Source organism: Parasteatoda tepidariorum, chromosome 4 (assembly GCF_982258835.1).
Source record: "Parasteatoda tepidariorum strain Cologne lab strain chromosome 4, Ptep-v5.0, whole genome shotgun sequence".
In the NCBI taxonomy this organism is placed as follows: domain Eukaryota; kingdom Metazoa; phylum Arthropoda; class Arachnida; order Araneae; family Theridiidae; genus Parasteatoda; species Parasteatoda tepidariorum.
This window is the reverse complement of record NC_141758.1, coordinates 112575558-112599488: the sequence shown is the minus strand read 5'-3', so window position 1 is coordinate 112599488 and position 23931 is coordinate 112575558. Positions and strand designations below refer to the sequence as shown.

At 29.0% G+C, this 23931-nt stretch overlaps 1 protein-coding gene across 1 annotated transcript in view; it reads right to left on the bottom strand.

Annotated features, from left to right (window-relative positions):
* Positions 1-3292: 3292 nt before the first annotated feature.
* LOC107457134 (uncharacterized) overlaps positions 3293-23931 on the bottom strand; it is an 81346-nt gene continuing 60707 nt past the window's right edge. The window contains exons 3-4 of the mRNA XM_071181893.2: positions 14980-15138; positions 3293-13672 (exon numbers count right to left, since the gene is read on the bottom strand). Of these exons, the coding sequence (XP_071037994.1) occupies positions 13476-13672; positions 14980-15138 (356 nt within the window). The 3' untranslated portion in view covers positions 3293-13475. The remainder of the gene's footprint in view (positions 13673-14979; positions 15139-23931) is intronic.

Sequence of the window (23931 nt, the reverse complement as noted above, 5' to 3'; positions counted from 1 at the left end):
TGTATCACCGTTTGTTATTTTATTTTGGTAGCATCATAGCATGCTTGTTTAGTAGTTCAAATTCATTTTCTGCTAAAATTAATAAATCCTTAGTCGCAGAATTTTTAAAAAAAAATTTTTTTTTTCATACTTTTAAAATTATTTTGTATCAACTTAGGTCGAAATAAATGAAAAATATTATTTTTAGCATTTTAGTAATTTAGGATTATTTTTGAACAATTTTGCAAGTATATAAATAAAATAATTTCTACAGTTAATTCTTTTGCTATTTGACCCACGGAAAAGAACACGTGCTAAAGTATATCTGAAAGTTATAAATGTCATAAAGTTTAAAAAAATAAATATATAAAATAAAAAAATATTAAATGAAAAAACTTTGAATAAAGTAAATAGCTTTCCGCTTATAACATTATTTTCATTTTAATTTTTGTACTTTATTCATTGAATTAGTATTGAATGCAAAGAATAAAGTTACACAAAATTACAAAAGAAACTTCTGATATTTGGGTGATTCTTAGGAAACATGACAATTCGGAACAAAAAATTTCTTCAAATTTAAAGTTTTCAAAACAATCTAAAAATATTTTTTTTTTATTTATTTCGTTACATTTATTAACATCTTACAGACAGCAGTGTTTATTGACATTTGCTCAAGAAAAAAATAAAATAGAAATTCACCACATTTTGAATGCCAGGAAAATGACGTTAGCTTAGAAGTTTGAAAAAACAGTCCTTTTTAAAGTAACAAAACTTATGCCTTTAAGTTAGATAAACCATGAATAAACTTAAATGAATTCTTTTATCTACTGGAGAAAGAATCAAAAAAATTTTTGTTGCTGATATGTACAGAATAAAAGTGTGTAACAGAATAAAAGTGTGTGTGTCAATCTTATTACAATCATACATAAACTTGGTAATAGGTTAATATTAGCTTTATCTCTTTACAGTATTAGCTGTTAAAAAAAATTTCAGGTAACACTTCAATGTCCTGGCATTCAAAAAGCCAGGATAATGACAAATTCGCCATTTTACAGCATATAATTTTACTTTAATTTAATATTTTGGCCTAAGACGTTTATGTTCTTCAGAAAACAACAGGATTTCTTAAAATAACTCAGATAAATCTATGCAGTATATGTTATTAATGATTTCAAGAAGCCAGGAAAATGACAACACGAAAACCTACTCATCTTAAAAAATTTTTTGATCCAGAAAGTTGGTTCTTTATTAATGCAACAAGACATGTTCAGATATGAAGGTATCTAATCAATCTATTAACATAAGATATTGATTGCTGGCTCTATCTATTTTGGTTATAAACCACTAAATAAAAGTAGCCAGAAAAATGACAGATTTTCTTGGGACAAACAAATTATTGACAGAAAAAATTATTTTAAACGAAGTTTTTGTAAATAGTATCCTCTGCGTATATTCTAGAAATGCGTACACCGGTTGAGATAAAAAAAAATTAGATATTGAAAAATTTATAGGAAGTTTTGAAGCTTTATTGGAAATATTGTTTGTGACATGCCAGAAACATGAAATTTTGAAGTTCAATTTAATTTTTTAAATATACAAAATAGTCGATGGTAGTACTAGGTTATTTTAAAATACTAACAGCAATGCTATTTATAAATTTTTTTTTTTAAAAAAAAAAGTTCTTTTAGTAGTTTAGTATTAGATCTTGGTGCAAGTGGCTGTAAATTGTCATATTTCGTGAGAATCACCCATTGATCAGTGTCAACTGTATAAAATTTTAAAAAATTGCTTTTAGGTAGACTCACAATTTTAAGATGCCTACACAAATTGTTCTTTAATGTCATTTCAATGCAATTTGTCATGTCATTTAAACAAAGTTCATAGAAATCAAGGTTGCCGATGTATATAAATAACTCAACATTGGCTGAACGCTTTAGTATACTATCAGAATTCTAATTCAGAATCTTTATTTGTCGTGGAACTTAAGTAAATTAAGATCCTAAAATTTCAATGTGTGATTTTTTTTCCCGTACAAAAAGTCTTATTTTTAATTTTTGACAGTGTCATTTCATTTTTCACCTGAAAATATCGTTAAATATTTTGGACAACATTCGGTACAATTTTAAGACTTAATCTTTTGGTAATATTTTAAGACTTGTTTTTTCTGCCTATTGTCTAGATTAAAAATATGATTGGGCTCACGCTTGTTGTCCCGATTTATTAATCACAATGAAAAAATTACTGGAAATATAAGAAATTCGATTCAAGTTACCTTTAGAACAGTTTTATACCAAATTGCAGAGATACAAACTGCTCCGCATTCGACAAAATATTTTAAATGAGAAATACATTATAAAATTTTGAAGACTTTCAGTTAATTTTGCCAACTTTTTCAACACGGCTTAGCTGTAACAAAGTGACGTATTACATAAGTCTTCGAATTATTTAGAAGTTGCGAATAAATTGTTGTAGTTAATTTACGTCGCACTAGAGCTGCACAATGGGCTATTGGCGACGGTCTGGGAAACATCCTTGCAATTTTGATCCTCTGCAGAGGGGATGACACCCTCGCTTCGGTAGCCCGACGACCTGCAAGCGATATCGAGCACTTTACGGTAGAACAGTTTAACGAGGACCCATACCGCACACCCTTGGTTCCTACGCAGACTGATCCAAGTGGTCACCCGCCCGTACACTGACCACAGCCAGTAATGGTTGACCTTGACGATCTGCTGGGAGCCGTGTCTTAACGATCAGTCATGCGGGATCATACATTAAAAAGAGTACCACTTGAAAATATTTATCCGCTGTCCGGAGCGAGTTGACATCTCTTCCAAATCACTTATTAACACTTTATTGACCGGCAATTTTACACGGAAACTATGTCACACCACCGGCTATTATTTTGTCATTAAAGTAAAACATTCTAAATATTGATTTCATGATCAAACAAGTTCATTCGTCATGGTTCAACAACCTTTGAACACGAAAAATAAAGGGTTCCTTCGTCACCGGACAACAGTATGTTAAGGATGAATTCAACAACTTCGCCAACCCCCCCCCCCCCTCCATTAGTGTAGATTAAGTATAAAGTTAATAACAAAACCTAACTTAAGACTCCTTTTTTCTTTCAGCGGACACATTAATCATTTAACATGCTGACAAACAAAGATTGCATTGCTACATCTTATTTACATTAGACACTGTGATTATATTTATTACGCAATTTAATAAGCATATGTGATTATATTGCATTAGCCACCAATGTGTATGAGCATTCATTAAAACTAAATAAAAAACAGCAACAACTGTGTACTTCATTTTAAAGCTTTAATTTGTTATTGTCAACAGTACATCATTGTGCGAAAATTGACGAACAGTATATTTACATAAATCAGTTGCAATACAGTCTCTTAAATATTTATCAAGCTGATGCCATCTGAAGCAAAATAACAACGTCAGTGCAAACATACCAGGCTTATGTATGAAAAAAGAAAAATGGCAGTGTGAGATAATTGTTTTCATGATTTATAATTGTCAAGTTTTGGAAAATCAGTAATGGTGTGTTACAAAATTATAAGACCACCGCAAATATCAATAATTTTTAGGGTAAGCTGCATGAAATTAATAATTTTAAAATAGTGAAGCAACTGAAATAAGCTATTTTTTATTAAATTAATAAAAAAATGAATTAAGTTAGTTTCACACAGCAAATTATTCTTTTAAAAATCTGGATGATACATAAGTATAAGACCACCTATTTCTTTTTTCAAAATATTTTTATTTTTTCTTCGAAAATCGTATGTAAAGTGTCACTTTGCATTCCAGAAAACGCAAACGATACTATTACAAAGAAAATTAGAATTTATTTGTTTTCGTAAGAAATGGTGGATCAACGTCTTTTTATTTTGGTAAAAAAGTTCATTTTAACGGGGTCTAATTTTGTAATAGATATTTCAGGGGGAAATTTTGATAGTGTTGATAAAATAACCTAATTTTAATGTATCTCTTAAAACTGATATGCATGTATTCATTAACTTAATTTTGGAAAATTTATATAACTTATAATAAATATAACAGAAACCACAATGGTCTTATAATTTTGTTGCACACAGTTCAGTCAAACATTCAATACAGTTCAGTCAAAACATGAATGCCTAAGGTTTCACCTCTAAAACTACTATCTTACAGTAAAACGAATTAAAATTTATACACTAACATAGAACGTTATTCGACTTCAACTGAACATAAATAAATTATAAAGAAAGAATTCCTTTTTTTTTAAATTGAAACAAATAGAATGTTACTTCATTCAGTCAATACGATAATTAAGTTTCCAGACATCAAGTTGGTTTGTGTAAAATTGTTTGTTTTTGAAATAAATGAACTTAGACAGCTTACGAGATAAAATCCAAAGGGTTTCGGAAGGACTAAGGTTCAACCATGAAAGTCCTCGTCATACAGTCACTGAAAAACCACAGCTGAGATCTTACAGGGAAATACTAGGAAGAGATGTAAAAGGTTCTTTCAATATTTTAGACATCGCCCAACACTTCGAAGTGTGGAGGTTATGGGTTCAATTCCTGCCCTCTCTTTGTGATGCCCTTCTGCTACCAATTTACTTTTAGTATTTGGTAGTTTATTTATGTCGCATTAGAGATGCACAATGGGCAACTGTCTGGGAAGCATCTCTGAGAACGATCCGAAGACAGGCTACCACAATTTTGATCCAGCCTTCCTGGCTTTCGCAGCCCGATGGCCTGAGCACGAAGGCGATAGAACAGTTCCTTCGCCGGCTGATCTAAGTGGTTATCCACCCGCACGCAGTGTCTCAACTATCAATGCAATTTACTTTTCTGAAAAGGACAGTGAGGATCGGCGGAAGAAGCGCTTCTTCTGGTCCACCCAACCCGAGTTTATACGTACTAAAGTGTACGTGCAAATACGAGATGTAATACCGGCTTTAGACTAATAAACCTATTTGATTATTCCTTTCATCTGTCGATTCAACAGCTCTTTATTTATTCAAGTTCAAATGTGTGCTCAATACATAAAACGGGATATGGGGGTACTTTTTAGGTAGTTTATTTATGTCGCACTAGAGCTGCACAATGGGCTATGGGCGACGGTCTGGGAAACATCCCTGAGAATGATCCAAAGACATGCCCTCACAATTTTGATCCTCTGCAGCGGGGATGGCTTTCTTGCCTTGGTAGCCCGACGACCTGCGAGCGAAGTCGAGCACTTTACGGTAGCACAGTTTAACGAGGACCGATACGGCGCACCCTCGGTCCCGACGGAGGCTGATCAAAGTGGTCACCCACCCGCTTACTGACCGCAGCCTAAAACGGTTTATGAACCTTAATCAAGTTGGAAGAAGAGACATTAAAAATTAGATTGAGCCCGACACCTCAAGATCATGTGAAGTGATCGACCCCCTAAAGGCTTTCTGTGTTGTTGTTTTGGACTTCCAATTGCCTCACCAAATGCATTTCTGAAGATTGAAAATAAGAATAAAAAACTTTAAGCCACTCTGAATATTATTTGATTCCTTAAATATATAAAAAAAAAACATTCTTAGTTTGCACTGATGCACTAACTTTTCAAACTAAACTTATCACAAAAAGCTTTCAACACTTGGCAGCAGAATAATTTATTTTGTATGAAACATTTAAGGCAAAAAACACGCCCATATAGGAAATAGGACAGTTTAACGTACATTGAAATATGAAATGCATGATATAACAAGCAAAGGCAACATACTTTTCAATCTCACAGTTAGAATTTATATTTAAAATGCAAAAATAATTTATCCACTAAGTAAACTACCTAAACGACAATGATCACATGTTAAAATAAACAAATTTAAAAAAATTTACACACCAGTTACTGGAAAATCGGTTTGCATTTCGCATGCCGACTAAATACTTTACATCTTTGCAAATGTAGTCAATATTTAACACTATTCAAATATTTTCTAATCTGTCTGATAGTTTTTATGCTTATCTCAATCTTTCTACGTCATTACTTCATTAGGCTAACAATGAAATCTGAAAAAAATTACTACAGGGTGCGTAGCCAAATCTTTCAACAAAAAACAAGCACCTTTTAAGTACTTTTTAAGCACTCAAAGAAATATAAGCCCTATATACATAAACAAAGTGCAAAATAATTTTTAAAGAATTTTACATGAGAAAATAACTAGTTTCTGACTGACTCTTTTCTTGATTATATAAGCCACTGTAAAATGATCAAGAAATTTTTCGGTTCGATATCAGAGGGTGGAAAATGAAGCCTGAAATGAAGAATATCTTGCAAAATGCAGCAGAGTTGCACACGAGAGTACAATAATCTCACCGAACTCAGCTCAGTATATGTACATGCGGACTCGCAAGTATTTCATCAAATATGTAAAATGATTGGCGTTTTTATACCCTATGGTCCGACGGTACGCCGAAATGGATTGTGGTCGAACAACGCTGAATAGAACAATGTAAAAACCACGCTTTTGCATAACACGTGGCGAAAATCGCCATTGTTAAAGAAAAAAAAAACTCATTTTCGAAAAGGGAAAATGAAGCACTTTTTTTAAAACGCCGCAGGAAAAAAGCACCTTTAAAAGCTTTTAAAAAACGAAAATCGAAAATAAGCACCTTTAAGCACTTTTTAAAAACGCTACGCACCATGTACTAATCAGACTGATTTCACTGAGACTGATCAGACTAAATCAGACTGAATTTGTTTAGGTTTATCGTAATAAACTTTTAATAAAACTGTTTGCATTAAGCCTTCGTTACTCTGAGCTTATTGTTAATTGCCTGAAATTCAGTTAATCGAGTAATGAATGAAATGCTCTCTTATCAGCCTGGTGAATCTTGCTCATAGTTATAAGCCTAAAAAGTAACAAACTGATTAGAAAATTTTGTATGCTTTTATAACTGGGCTGGTGTGTAGGAGAAAAAGATGTTTTCAGACAATTCATTTAGTCAATAGCATATGGAACACGTTATTTTACCTAAATATAGAAATGCAGTCAGATAAGTGGTTAACTCAATAAATTCAACTTCATCTTTAAATAGAAATATTTGCTGTTATATTACAGCCAAGAAATTTAGCTTCAATTATATCTCTTGGAAACATAGAAAGATGTTTTGTAAAGTTTAAAAAATTCTTAATATTCTTTAATGATTACAAATTAAATAAAATATTTTACTTTAACTCACTGACACTACGGCCCCATTTTCATTTTAGACATTATGTTAGGAGTACCTGTTCAATAAAAAACTATTAAAAAATCTCTAGAAACGAAAACTATTTCTTAACTGTTAAAAAGTGAAATAGATTTTCTGTGATCCAAATTTCTTCATTGCAATTTGGGAATAGGAAAAGAAAGGAAAGTTAATGTTTAACAAAACTAAGCTATTTATAATACACATTTGTATGATCAATATACATGTACAGAGCGTTTTTTAAGCAATGATCTTAACATTTATTTTTAAACTCTTGATCAAAAATGAAATCAATAGGATTTTTACTTAAAAATTTGCAATCAATCAAGGCTTGATTTATCACAAGACCCTAAACTAAAGTACCCTTCAAGTCGGATTCCCCCTAAATGCTACAAATATTTTTTTGTGCATGTTTTTCCCTAAGAAATCTATTAGAATTATGAGTTAACAAAAATTGAAATAAACATAATCACAAATGTAATTTACTTATTTTATAAAAAGTTTAAGAGCATGTTATAAATGAACAACGTGTAAGTCTGAGAAACAATGGAGCCCCCAACATTTTTGAACCTTGGGTTTCTAAACAGGCCCAGAAATCGATACTTAAGTAAGAAAAATAAATTGTCAAAAATCGAAGAAATGTTCAGTTTGTTATTTAAAATTTTACATCTCGCTGTGTCAAAAAAAATGAATTTTAAATAGCTTGAATTTAATTTTAGTTAAAACAGTTACAAAATAAAAGTTAAGGGCAGTACTTGGAGAACACTCTGTAATTTATCACAACCCATTTGATTAAGACATTTCGAACTATTCAGCTACAGAAGACTCCGCTTCAGTGCATTTTCTACTTCTCATAACATGTAGTTGAATAATATTATCAGGAAAATAAAATAATGCAATATAACATTTATTTACAACATTCACATAAAAGCCTATTTATACATGTCAAACCAAAAAACTTAGGAAGGGAATATGTTGGAGATTTTAGTGAATGTGGAAAAAAAAGTTATTTTTAGAACAAATAAACATTTTTAAAAGGCAAATCTTTTTTGCTTTGCTGAAATAAAATTGAAGTTAGTATGAATATAACACATTCCTAAGTTTTGAAAATTGTTAACAAAATATTACTTAACATGTTATTAAACTAAGTTTTGTGATAAAAGTGTAAATATATCGATTTTTTCTTCTTTTTTTTTTGCCTTTCCTGAATAACATTGAATGATTAAGTGAAAAAAAAACATCAAATACAAAATTTTGTTTCTCTTTACCAAAATTAAAATAAATTTAATATGAACATAACATGTTCATATTAGTTTGAAAACTTTCCTTTTTCAAAATATAACTTAACATGTATTGACACTACACGTTTTTAATAAGAGTGTAAATACATCAAATACAAAAACATTAAGCTTTGCTGGAATTAAATTAAATTTATTACGAACATAACATGTTTCAAACCTTAAAACTGAATATTTTAAAATGCCACGTAACATGTTATTATTCTAAATTTTTCAGAAAGAGATCAAATACATGAATATGATTCTTATATGCGTCACTTTACAGCCATAACTCTTTCCACATTCAATATACAAATACTACACCTCAAATAGCTTTTTATATGATTTATCACTTTTACTAGACAGATTAATACACGTTGCATTGTTATGTTTAAAAATATATTATTGAATAAATTTGATTTTACAAAAATCAGCCTTAATTTAATTTTAATTATATTGTAACTGTATGATTAAGATATTTTTTAATGAATACTCTAACTATAAAAAAATATACACATGCAACTTTTTATTTATGAATTACATTTTCATTCTTGCATAATTAAAAACAAACTCTTATTCAAAATATAACATACTTTAAGTAAATTTGCCAGTATTTTTCCTTGAAACTTATCACTTGATAAGAGTAAAACATGCCACTAATGACAAAACTATAAATTTCATTCTATACAGGGTATCTGCTACAATTTAGAGACAATAAAAAGAAAATTCTGACACGAGGTTGCCATAAAGGTTACACGCTTTCTGGGATTGAATGCAAATTTAAACAAAAAATTCAATTGTTTATTTATTTATAATATTTCTATCCTTTGCAATTGGTAAATTTATTTTTACACTTTATTACATGAGTAGGAATCATTTTTATTGGAGCTAAATTCAGGGTATCTGCTACATTTTAGATTTTCAAATTCATGACTTTTCAAGACTTTCCATGACTAATTCCAAGAATTTATCATGACTTAACAAAGTTACTATTTTCTCCGAAAAAAACACAACAATAAATTTAAAAAAGTATTATAACATTAATTGAAATGATAGGTATAACCAAAACTGTTTTACTCTGCATCTTCATATTTATAGATTTTAAAGTTAAAAAACAAAGTAATGAAAGAGTTAAAGCAATAAAATAGCTTTAAAAAATACAAAAGCAAATAATTTCTTCTCTTTTTTTTCCCAGCAGATATTCTAAAGATATTTTTCTTGTTTATCGGAAAGGAAAGAAAAACTCCTGATTTTTCTGTTCTCATTTCGAAATAAATAAAAAATTCGCCAATGGCTTGCTTCAGCTAGAATTTTAAATTGATAAAATGAAAATAAAAAAATTTATAAAAAAAAATCCCAAATCACAGAAGTTTAAAAGATAATTCACTCTAGAAATTATGTTTTTTTCTTTCATTTTTTGAAAGAACACCATAATTTTTAAAGAACACGATAAGAACATTTTATATTTTAATTTAATATAACAGTGAGCGGGGATTTTGTTACAAATTTAGATATTCAGAACACCATGAAATTGGAGGGGGGGGGGGGGTAAATTCCATTTTAAAAAATAGATTTTTGGGCGACCTAAATCCATGACTTTTCATGATTTTTTTTCTTTTTAAAAATAGATCTAAATCATGACATTTCAGGACAAATTTGTTCAATACCAAAATTCATGACTTTCCAGGTGCACAGATACCCTGTAAATTTTATTCATTGATCCGGTTTTCATGAAGCCAACACAAGTGGCATTTCCGCTCCAAGGAAATGGAGCTGACTAAAATTGAAATCGCTGTACCTTCCGTAACATTTGAATAAGGTAGATAACCCCTAAGATCGACCATTTTACCGTGGAACGGAGATCTCGAGAGATTTTACTGCATACCAATAGAAAGTTGAGCATTAGAAGAAATCCCTAAAAAAATTCCTTATAAAAAATGCATAGATTATTGATCTTCAAAATAAACTAAAATTTATCAATGAAGATTTAAGCTCATACTCAACTACAAGCTTTACTTTAATAATTGCTAAGATATTACACTTTAGTAATCTAGTGCATTTATCATTGTTTTCATTATTGAAAAACTTCCTTAAAAAATTTAAAATAATTTAAGAATAAATCCTCAATTATAAAATTTGATGGTACAAATATAAGTGTATAGAAAGTAGATTATAATTTTGAGGATTACACCCATTTATTGCTACTGTTTTATTTAAGGTTTATTACAACGCTTTTGTTTTACGAAATTATATATTATAATTTTTAGGATTATTCCCTTTATCATAACTGCTTTATTTAAAGTTTATTACAAAACTTTTGTTTCACAAAAAAACTTATCTCAAAAAACACTTTTAACAGTATGACTGAAAAGGAAAATAATAATAAAAGGATTAAAAAAAAGCAACAACAAAAGAAATGGTATTTAATTTCTAAATGAAGAAATAATGAATAAAAATTTTTAATTTCTGGCTTTTTACAAAATTTTATTATTTGGGATTAAATTTAGTTTTATAAACAAAATTTTAAAAAAAATATTAAAAAATTGTTGATTATAATTGCTAAGATGTATTAACTTAAAATTAAAAAAAAAGTCCTAAGAAACCTCAGAAAAAGGGTCGTAAAAATTGGTACACATTGTCTAAGTGATTAAATGGAGCAAATTTTAATTTAGCTTTTTAATTAATATCTATTTCGAAATAATGTTTAATAAACTTAAATTTATTTTATAAACTCATTCGTTTTAGTTGACTGCCTCAAATTTAAGTACAATAATTATAAAGAAGTAAAGTCATAATAAAAAAGATCCAGCAATAGCAATTTCAATAAAAAATTGGTGAAAAGATTTTTCTACTTAACATCCATATAATACATTTATAAATAAAGGAATTATAAAATAAAAAGAATGAAACAAATTCAAACTTATTCCAGAATTTTTTTATTAGTATAAAGTGATTGTTTAATAACAAGAGTTAAAATTGAAAAGGTGCATTGTTAAGGTATTGGATGTTGATTACTAGGGATTCACTTAATATAAAGCACTTTCTTTCCTTATAACTTTAAATTTAATTTATAATATATTTTACTATTATAATATATATATTAATTAATAATATATTAATATTATTGATACAAGATAGATTAAAGAATGTGAAAATGTTTGGAATTGCTTAATACAAGGAAATACACTTTCTTATAAAAGATGATATCCATAAAAACATATTCAAATTTCATTTAAATAAAAATATTGTGTTAAAATATGAAGAAAATATCACATGTATTTTCATTATTATTCATTAAAATATTTTGACTACATTTAAATACCACACAATCACAGTGAAGAGGAAATAATGCCAAATTTTACAAATGTCTTAGTTCAACATATCACTGATATATTCAATAAATGATAATGTACAACTAACTTCATGTATAGTCTTCTAGATCAGAATAAGTTTGTTTTAAAAAGCAATTGATCATTAAAATTAATATTTTCATTTAAGAGAATCTTAATAAAGAATCCTTTTTTACATAAATACTTTGATCACACAAAGGAGAAGAGCAGAAAAATTGTAATAATTTAAATAAACATTAAAAGAAACTATTTCTAAGAAATAATATAGGATTGAAGAATACGAAGAACTCATTACAAATGTCATGAACAAATAAAAGTAATTTTTTGGAGGGGGAAAAAAAACAGTATAGCACATTAGGTATCAATATAAAATATTTTTAGAATCTGAGAAAGGATTCAAGATTTTCATTCTGAAGAATTTCAATGAAGTATTCATTATATTTAACTTGAATAAATGAAAGTAATTTTGAGAACAAGAAAACATTTCAGTATTTTAAATAGACATTAAAAATGATATTTTCAACAATGAGAAAAGATTCAAGATTTTCATTCTGAAGAATTTCAATGAAGTATTCAGAATTTAACTTGAATAAATGAAAGTAATTTTGAGAACAAGAAAACATTTCAGTATTTTAAATAGACATTAAAAATGATATTTTCAACAATGAGAAAAGATTCAAGATTTTCATTCTGAAAAATTTCAATGAAGTATTCATTATATTTAACTTGAATAAATGAAAGTAATTTTGAGAACAAGAAAACATTTCAGTATTTTAAATATACATTAAAAATGATATTTTCAACAATGAGAAAAGATTCAAGATTTTCATTCTGAAGAATTTCAATGAAGTATTCATTATATTTAACTTGAATAAATGAAAGTAATTTTGAGAACAAGAAAACATTTCAGTATTTTAAATAGACATTAAAAATGATATTTTCAACAATGAGAAAAGATTCAAGATTTTCATTCTGAAAAATTCTGATGAAAGATCCATCGTAAATGTCTCCAACAAATAAAGCTAGTTTTTAGATCGAGAAAACGTTTCAGCAATTTGAATAGGTTTAAAAAAAATTTAAAAACAAGGAAAGATATAAGATTTTTTCTCCATGAAGAATTAGGATGAAGGGTCCATTTATTGAACAACTGAAAGTAATTTAAAGAGCAAGAAAACACTATGGTAATTTAAATAGACATTGAAAGAAGATATTTTTAGGAAACGAGAAAGGAGTAAAGGTTTTCATCACGCCAGATTTTAGTTTATAGAACGAGAAAACATTATAATACTTTAAATAGGCATTAAAATCAAATGATCTCTAAAAAAATAATAGAAACATTGAAATATATCAACATCCTATGCCAGGGCAATATAAATAAATGATAAATAAATCAGATAAAAATGTCTTATGATCTTAACGTAATGAAGAACATGTATGATATATGAAGAGAAAAATAAATGAAAACACATGAAGAAAAAATTGTACACTCCACGAAACACACATAAATGGGGAAAAAAAGATTCCCATTACACTATTTTTGATTTCAATGTTTCAACAAACGATTTACAACAAAAAATGTCTTTTTGGAAATAAAAATTGCAGTAGCAGCAGCAGCAGCTATCAGTCAGCGAACAAAATCCTCAAAAACAATGAAATATTAATAGGATGAAAGTGTATAAAATGATTGCATGAGTCAAAGTTGAGGCAGCATTACACAAATATGTATTACAAACACATCTTACTGATTTGTATATATTAGACTCCTCTGTTTTACATGTTCCGTAGTCTATTCCTGAATCGGGTTGTGCACAATTTCTACGTACATGTTCAAATACACCTGTAAGAAAAAAATACAGTGAGGCAAAAATCAAGATAAATGAAATAAAAGTGAGGTCTGACAAAGTTAAAGTAAGAATCAAAGCTTTTTTTAAAGCATTTCCAAAACCTTTAAGCAGTCTATCTAATAATTGATAAATGCCAATAAAGCAATTTTACTATTATATAAATAAATCTTATTGGCTACAAGTCTTCTCTATAGCTATTAGCAAGAGTAGAAATTAAGAAGTTGGTGGTCTAGTAGCTGAAAGATATGCAGATACATTTTTGCTGGTCCATTTTCAAGTCTTTAGTAGAATTTTTATTAAGAAAATAAAATGAATTGAACTAAATTAAATTTAAATAAAATCTCTGCATTGTAATTTTACAATATATAGAATGTGCAATATTCCCACAGATGATAAAATATTCCGTTTTGTGACAAAAACAGCATACCATCCTTTTACAGCTCAAGTAATTTAATGAAATCATCATCAATTGAACTGGCCATTTTAACCACTAAATTTCACCCTATAATTTTAAGTATAAATATCACAGTTAACAAATAGTCACTAACTATTTGTCTTACTATATATCCAACCTAGACAAATTTACTTTTGCTTATAGAAGCTATTAGAATTAGTTTTAAAACATTTCAGTTAGTTATATTTATTATTTTAAATGGTTCCTTTCCCTGAAAAAAATCTGCATCAATTATATGATATTAAACAACCTTTTACATTTGCAAACACTTAACCAATTACATTGAGATTACTTTATTAACAATTTGAAGTGAGTGTAAATTGTTGCTATCTATAAAAATCAAAACAAACTACATATTTCTCTTTTTAACTAACACAATTTCCATTTTAAGAAAAATTTATAATTCAATCAAAACTGAAATGGTTAAATAAAATCTTAATAATAAAGATTATAATTTATTAACAGGGTGTAAAGCCAGAGTTTTCAATAAAAAGCTTTTCAAGTAATTTTAAGCACTTAAAAAATATTTTTAATCACTTTCTAAAAAAGGATTATAATTAGGATCTGTGCAGTAATAAAATTTTTTTTCTTCTATTGGTTAAACGTAAAATCAATAAAATTCAAAAACATTTTCAAAAACTTTACATAATCTTGATAAAATAACTAGTTTCTGATAAATAGTGCAGGAGATAATTGTGAAAATCATGAATTTTTTGTAATTTAGAAGGACAATCGACACGGCATCGAAAAATATCTCTTTAAAAGATAGAAAATCAAGCACTTTTAAAAAACATAAATTTAAAATAAGCACCTTTATAAAAACACACCCTGATTTATGTTACTTACCATTGCTATCTATTTGAGTATATGTCTGGCAACCGTAATCACATTCACTCGTTGATACTAAATTTGGTGCGATCTCTTCATCTTTACATAGACTTGTCCGATTTGTTGCATCTTTAGGAGAGAAGCTGCATACATAGCAGTTGGTCTTGTGTGCATACGCTACATAAAATAAATATATTATTATTTTTTTTTAATTATCTGTTTTTTATCAAAGAAATAAAACTGAATAGATATTATACAATTAAATAATTCTTAATAAATTCAAATCATTCTCCTTCATTATGAAACTGAGGCTAAAAAAAAGAAACAAGAGTTTGAGTTAAAGAGTTTGTATCTCTTCTTTCTTTAAAATTTAAATTATAACAAAGTTAAACTAATTTACAAAATGAAATTATATTTTTAATTAATTCATAGTTTATTACAAAAATAATCTAAGTCTTGAGTAGGCAATTTATTTCCAATTGATTTTTGGTTAGAAGACTTGGAGAGCAGGGGTCGCAGAGATCAGGACTAAAGCAGGGGTATACAGGCAGTTGCCCTGGGCCCCCAAATCAAATCGAACAAAATTTTACCTTTCCTTCTTCAATGAACTTTTTTTAAAACAAAATATCAACACAGCGTAAAATCCGTCAGTTTTATGTTAGCTGCTTCATTAATCTATCATATGAACACAATCTATAGTTCGTAAATTCATGGCTTTCTTAGGAGAAATTCAGCTAAATTTTCGTAAATACGATGGAAAAATTTGGCCAATCAAAAACCTATATTTTTACATTTTGAAAAATAGGATATATTTAAAAAAAAAAAACACGCTTCTGATTGGCTTCATTGAGCCATCGTTATTGCGTAAATTTATCTGAATTCCGCCCTAATGCCAGCAAAGATATGAATTTTTTGAAGCTAGATGACAAAGTTAACAATATGAAAACTGCATTCAGTAAGATGGACATAGAATAGTCAGAAGATCAATAAAATGAACAGAACTAGATTTCGTTTGACCATTGGAGGGGGGGGGGTGAGGACTTTAGAGCTATTTTAGGCTCTAATAAATTTTTTTGTAATCTATAATGAGGCGAAACATTTTAATACCTCCAAAAACTTCTTCATTACTGAAGTAGTGAATCAGAGGGGGCCCCAAATCAGACTAAGTCGGGCCCTGGGGGAGCGCATTGTCGTAATTGTCCCTTGAGAAGCGGGTTGTGTACTGCGCTTCTACATAATGAATATTTTTTCACAGCATACCCTATATGTGAGTTCTTATAGCAAACAATAATTACAACAAATAAAATCACAGTTAGTTTAATGAGATCAATTTCAAAAAAAAAAGAAATAATCACAGTTGTCATCAGTCAGGGTTATACACAGAAAAAAAAAAAAAATTGAACAGATAAATGCCACACATTTGCTTCATTTACATACAAAGTAATATGGTTAATTAATACGATTAGACATAAATTAATCGAAAAACTAATTATACGATAAATTACATAAACTTTATGCTTTTCTAAGTATTAATTCAAATCATATTTACAATTTAAAATTAAAGGATAACAGAATTTAGAATAGAGAATACATATTGTTTTAAATTTTAAACATTGAAACACAAGTAATGCAAATTTCATCCACTGAATTTTAGTTGTGTCTGCACATTTAAAAGAAGATGACTTACATGGATTTATTTTCTAAATATGAAGTTATCTTGATTGAATCAGTCAATTAAATAGAACACGCACAACAAAAATTAACCAAAAAGAAAAAAAACGCATAACAAAAGTTAATTGTTGAAAGTTTTAGATCCGAAATTACCTTGCTGAAAAATAAATTAATAACCCAAAATTTTTTTCCTCTATATCTTTCTTCCATAATGACTTTATTTCTTTTATAAATAATAACATTTCTTAAAGCAACAATTCCCTTAAAAAATTCAAATAAAATGGTTGAGAAAAACCTATATATAAAAATTAAAAAAAAGGGAGGGAAAAAAAAAAAAAAAAAGAAAGAAAGAAAGAGAGGGGAATTAAAATGGGAGATGTTAAGTTCATGAAAGCTTATGGTTAAAACATTTTTTTAGTGATGATCGTAAATAGATGGCAACACAATTAAATGACTCGATTTCTACCTTCTCTAGGCCTGGATGCAAGTAACATTCATTTTTAAAAGAATAAAAAAATCCTATTTCATTATTTATACAAAATCAAATAATAACACTATAAGAAGGCTTAAAAATGTTTTAACAAAGGATTAGTTTTAATCTCTTTTCAAAATTTATTTTATAAAGCTTAATATTTTAAAATTTTAAGAAAAGTTCGATTAAAATAAATATAAAAAATATAAATTAGCAGTGACCCTTTTTTTTTTACTTAAAAATATTATTTTAAATAATATTTTTAATTTAGCACATGGGATTTCTTGGAATCAATATATAGTTAACCACGTCACCTAGCACTGCAGATTATTACAGAATCTGCAGATGATTTTTCATCTCAGTTTTCATTTTGTGTTTAAAAAGCAAGCGAACAAGAGGGGAACTTTTTTTTTAAAAATAACGCTATACTAGTTTCAAATAAAAATTATATAGTTGAATTGAGAGAACACAGAAAGCAGTTTATAAATACAATTTTTTAGAACATTCTATTGCAAAATTTACTACATGTATGTTCATGTTTCATAACGAATAAAGTATCGCAGTGGACTGATCATTATGACACGGTTCCCGGTAGAACACCGAAGTCAAGCATCACTGGCTGCGGTCAGTGTGCGGTGGCTGACCACTTGGATAAGTCTGCATAGGGACCGAGGGTGTGCTTTATACTCGACTTCGCGTCCAAGTCGTGTCGTTACCGAAGAGGGGATGCAGAGGATCAAAATTGTAATGGTACGTCTTCGGATCCTCCTCAGGGATGGTTCATAGACCGTCGCCAATAGCCCACTGTTCAGCTCTAGTGCAACGTAAATGAACAACATAACAGATAAAAGATTTAATTCCAAGAGAGGAGAAAGTAAAGCCTACTTCTGACCAAATGACAAATAAACAAGTAAATAAAATAAATAATAAATTAAATAAAAATTAAAAATAAACTTAATAAAATTTCACAGACGAAGTAGAAATATATTCTTAAAAATAAAGTGTTTTCACCCTTTGACCCTTCCTTTTTTTTCTCTCATTCCTACGGTAAGGAAATTTCATTCGGAAAAACAACTACTACTTGGAAATTTTCATGTCCTGGCTTGATCGTTAAGACACGGTTCCCAGCAGATCACCGAAGTCAAGCATCACTGGCTGCGGTTAGTGTGCGGATGTGTAAATGCTTGGATCAGTCTGCGTAGGGAGCGAGGGGGTGCGGTACGCGTATAAGCAGACCCTATCAGGGATTGGAAACTTGGCAATTGCAGTTGGAATTAGCAATGATGGAGGAAGAACGAAATTACAAACTGCAATTCGATATCCTTTTTCTCCTCGTCGCCTATAGCCATGATGAATAAAATACTACAGTAAATAAATTAATGAACGTGTTTTTCGTTAAAATTTCATTTTTTCAAAATAAGTTATTCGTCCTATCTCTTTTAAATATTAATCGCTTTATTTGGAAATAGGTTTTTTATTAGTTACGAAGATTTTCGAGACAATAAAATGAAAATGGCAACGCAATGGTTGCCGTAAGGTTGCATGCTTTCTGGCACATTTATGAAAGCAATTATCGATAAAAGAAAAGCGGTGTTTCAATGTTTTACATCATAAATGTCATGGCGTTATTTTATTCTTCCCATAGGTAAGGAAAATATTAGCGAGAAATGAATATTCACTTACTAGCTGGTAGAAGCACTATAAAAATAGCTAATATAAGCATAACGTTCTCGTTCTATAGCATCTGTAATATTTCTCGGCGAATAACTCGATCTGGAAGAAAGAAAGAAAAAATATATATTAATACACCTCGTTTTATTTAACACTAAACATATACCAACACTTTAATCTATACCCATTTTTACCATAGCCGGTCAAAATGACCGAACTTCATGTTTCTTGATTGAATGCATGAAATATGAATGTTAGAAAGGAAATAAGCAAAAAAAAAACTTTATTACAATTAAACAATATTGTACATTGCCACTTTTTATGCATTACAAACACAAAGAATAAGAATTTTTAATTCATTGCTCAATGCATTTTCTTACATATACAGGGTGTGTCCATTGTACATTTTCCGCAAACATATTTTTTCTAATTATTATTATTACTATAATTCTTCTTATTATAAGAATATATAGGAATTATAATTCTTATAATTAATATTGTTTCTTTCAAGAACTAGTGCTTTCTTGATTGTTTCGACATTTTTCTGGAAAAAACTAACAGTTAGTTAGAAATGAAGTGTAGTTTTCAAAATAAAATATAAGCTACTTATCAAAACATTTAGTGTTTGTCACTTTTGCTGACACAGAAATGCCAATCTAAAATCTTAGGCACTTTCTTGAAATTTGAATTCACAGTTATTCTGATTGAACTAACTGCGCAACAGTCTTTGCAGAATTGTGCAACTATAATAAAAAACAATACGTTGAACACGCATTGCGGTGTCTCCTTCTTCTCACCTAACCCATTTCAGACCTAAAAGACAATTAATGATGCGCACCTGTGGCACCGACGGTCCGTTTATAGGGGGAGGGTACTATTTCCATTAGAGGGATTTTATATAGGAGAATCCTTTTCCCCAGGAAAACAACTTGAAAGGGAAAAAATTGTTTCCTTTACCGTCGTTCAATTATACTCTCGTTAACATATACCGTTCACATTTTTTGAGCCATTTTCGAAAATTTCTGAGTTAAAATATATAAAATCTTCCAAGAAATGGTAATCGCTTGCTTTACAAAAATTATCTTTACAATATATATCGAAAATATAAGGGCGACACAATTTATTGGAGATGCGAAGATAACAATTGCAAGGCAAAAGTAATAATGAAAATCGAATACAATACATTGAACACGCATTGCATCGTAAGTTCTGATCTGATAACCTTATAAAGCAATAAATTGTTCTCCCGTTCAAATGACTGGTTGTGTTAGAAATAGGTATACGACAAGCATTATTCGAAACAAACAAAAAATATATATATATATATATATATATATTAATAAAATATTAACTGTATATAATTGTTAGAAAAAGTCATGAAGTCAAATGTGCAAAAACGATAAGATGATAAGCGCATTTTTGATACAAAAGTTCTAAAACGGTCATCTGACCGGTTAGGGTATGCTTAGTGATCACTTTAAAGTATCACAAAGGTATATTGCAACAAGGTAAATGACAACACCTACAGAAATCGTATTTTTCATGATGTATCGCCCGTTATGAATCTCTCAATCATATTTTTTCTAAGTGTCTTTTCACTGAATATCATTATTATTGGATTGTCCGTTGATCAAGTGTTTAGCGTCAAGTTTGTAAGGGATTTCGTGCTAGTCAAAGTTGACTAGTACTTTAAATAAAATAAAAAATTAATTAATAATTAAAGCAAGACAATTTTTTTTAGAAAAAGTAACGCTTTTTTCCCCAACAAATTGAGCATAATTATTCAGAAACTTAATTTAGCAAAGGATTTTCAAAAGGCATCATTTAGAAACGGTTCTTTTCTCTCTTTTTAAATTTACATACACGTAATTTATGGCCATTTAATTTTGATATTTTTTTTTGAACTTTTGTGTTTCAATAAAATTTGTGTAACAAAACAATATTTTGCTTAACATATTTGAAAGCTATTTTTTCCTCCCACTTGTGGTTTAGAAAATGAAAATATAGAACTTGTATTTAAACGTCTAAAAACTGTGCTTTTGCTTTTTCTTCCTTGAGTACTGTTTTAGTTATGTATGGGTTATGGGGTGCTTTTAAGGAGGACAAGTTGTTCAAATAAAAGTGTAACTTAGCATACGGTTTACCCTGTTGTATCAGCAAATGTGGTGCATATGTTGTAACAGCCGTAAGCAAAAGGTGAAGTGATTTTATACTGTTTTGAGCAGACTATTCTTTTGAAATCTTCTGTGTTCTCCTACAGCGGTCAAAACTCTTGACCTCTTAAATTCCAGGAAGAAATTTTTTTTTCAAAACTTTTCATTCTTCGAATTTAACCTTTATTTCAAATTATTTCAAGTGTAACATTTATGTTTTAATTTTAAGAAAATTTCGAAAATAAAGGGAAATTGATGTCTTAAGTAAAGATTGCTCTTACCTTGTCAACAAAATAAGCAAAACCCGTTCCCCTGTTAACCAAGGAACGCGGCTAAACCTTTCGGGAAAAAATAAGCACCTTTTAAGTACTTTTTAAGGACTCAAAAAACTATTTTTAAGCACTGCATACATTAATAAAATGCAAAATAATTTCCAAAGACTTTACATGATCATGATAAAATAAATAGATTCTGACTAAGAACTTCTTTCTTTACTATATTAGCCATTATAAAATGATAGATTTTTCGGTTCGATTTCAGAGGGTGGGAAAATGAAGTCTGAAATGGAGAATATTTTGGAGAATAAGCAACAGAGTTGCACACGAGAGTGCAAGAATCTCAGTGAAACCAACTCAATAGACCCACAAAAATTTCATCAAACATGTAAAATGATTGGTGCTTTCATACGCTACGGACCAACGGTATGCCAAAATGCATTGTGTTTGAATGAATTGTGAGAACATTGAATAGAACAATGTGAAAACTACGCTTTTGCGTAAGACGTGAATCGACAGGTTAAAGGGGAAAAAAATCTCATTTTCGAAAAGGGAAATATTAAGCACTTTAAAAAATCCCACTAAAAAAAAGCACCTTTAAGGGCTTCTAAAAATCGAAAATAAGCACCTTTCAGCACTTTTTAAAAACGCTACGCACCATGCTAACGTAATATGAGAAAGGCCCGTAAATTCCAACATTATTACATCAATTGTATTGTAACATAATAATCGTATTAAAGTAACATTTACTTAACGACTCGGTGAGCCAAACACCAACAAGTCTGATCATCGTTGCATCATGTAATAATGTATCAAAAAAGAAAAAAAAAATATTTTAAAAATTCCTCTCTTTAAGCTGCAAATTAGTCCGGATATGTTAATTAATTTTAAAAAGAAATATCTATTATGTTTTTGGGGCAGAATCGAATGGGTCGTTAATTTTACTTAATTTTCAACGCGTACACAATTTCCAAAATCACTACTTTGCGTGATTTAAAGGAACACTTTTTTTTCTTCACGATTCGAATTTTTTCGAACTATCTGCAACAAAACTCTCTACCTCTAAAATCTTTCTGCAAGATACTTTTAATTATAACAAACATATATGTTACTCATTTAAAATAACAACAGAGATGCCTGCATTAACAAAAAAATATCTAATTTTTAATAGAACATGTAAGATTTTTTTTTATTCCAATCACCGCAAGAAAAGAATAATTAAAAAATTATGAAATCCGTAGTAGTAATTGCCGAAAAAAAAGAAAGATGGACGACGAAATCACGCGAATCGGACTCCTCAAACGCGTGTTTCGTTTCGAGATTATGTTGTTGCAATAAATAATATCGTATAAAAAATATCGGATTTAAAAACTAGGGAGAAATCAACAGCAATAACTGCCGAAAATTCGATTGAATTACTACTTTAAAATGAAAATACTCAAACGCACGATTCGAATTTTCCATATTGTTTGAAATATATAGGGATGTTTAAAATGCACGTGAAAATCAATATCAATAACTGCCGAAAATAAAATCGAAACATTACATCGAATTTACGATACTATCGGTGTAAATTGAGCGCGTCAAAAAGTGATTATTTAAACGCATGGTTCAAATATTAAGTGTAAATTTCTGTAGGAAAATTTTTTTTTTTTTTTTTTAAACTTTTCAAACGAAAAATCTTTCTGCAAGAACTCTGTCGCGTTCTACGACAATGTAGCCGATTCTGCCACGAGGTTTTTCACAATGAATCACTTTTGAATGTTTTGTAATTTGGAGGGGAGGGGTAACTCCATTCCATTAGCCTTTTGGGAATGGGCACCCCAGTCAAAGCATCTTTTTTCTTTTCTTTTCCAGATCTTCCTCAGTTTTTATTGATACTTTGAAAATCTATTAAGTTAAAAGGAGATATTTAGAACAGCTGACGAAGAATTCCACTTCTACACGATATCGACAAGTAGCCAAGAGCGCCAATATGACTGGGTCATTTCTTGTTACCATGGTGACGAGCGAGCGTCGCGACGATCTTTCGGTCGTTTGCCTGTTAGTGAACTTAACTTTTTGATATTTACTTTCTTCCTATATATGAGAATAATTAAGGCTGTGATAAAATGCATCTATATAAAATTAATTTGGCTTTGAAAGAGAAATAATACACAGTAATACATTCAGTAGAAATACATTTTGAATCATTATTTTCTCTCTTAGTCATTATTTAAGAAAGGTTTGATAAATTAAAATAAAAAAATTTACGTTAAGAAAGCTTATTTATTGTTAAATTAGATTTATTTTATCAATACGTAGTTCACATTCTAACTTATTTCTATAAAAATGTGCGTCAAATAGTCCATTTTTAGTTGGTAAGTATTGAAAACTTCTCATATGATTTTTTAAGCGAAAAATTAACAGTAAAATAATTAAAATAATAAAATAAAGATTCAAAGTAATTAATTATACAAAAATTAGTAATAAAAATTTAATACATATTAAAACGTCCGCTTTCTCATTCAGTTTTTTAAAAAAATAATAAAATAAATACATTTTAAAAACTGCGTTTTTCAAGTGGGCCGAAAGGAAAAAAAATTTATTTTTCTTATCGTCCAGTGTAGCAAAGAAAAAAAGGTATCTTTTCGGAAAAATGAATACCCAAAATATTTTTATGATATTATAAATACCTGAAATCTCCATGAAGCACCTAACTAAACAAAAGAGGAATTGTTTTTACGTG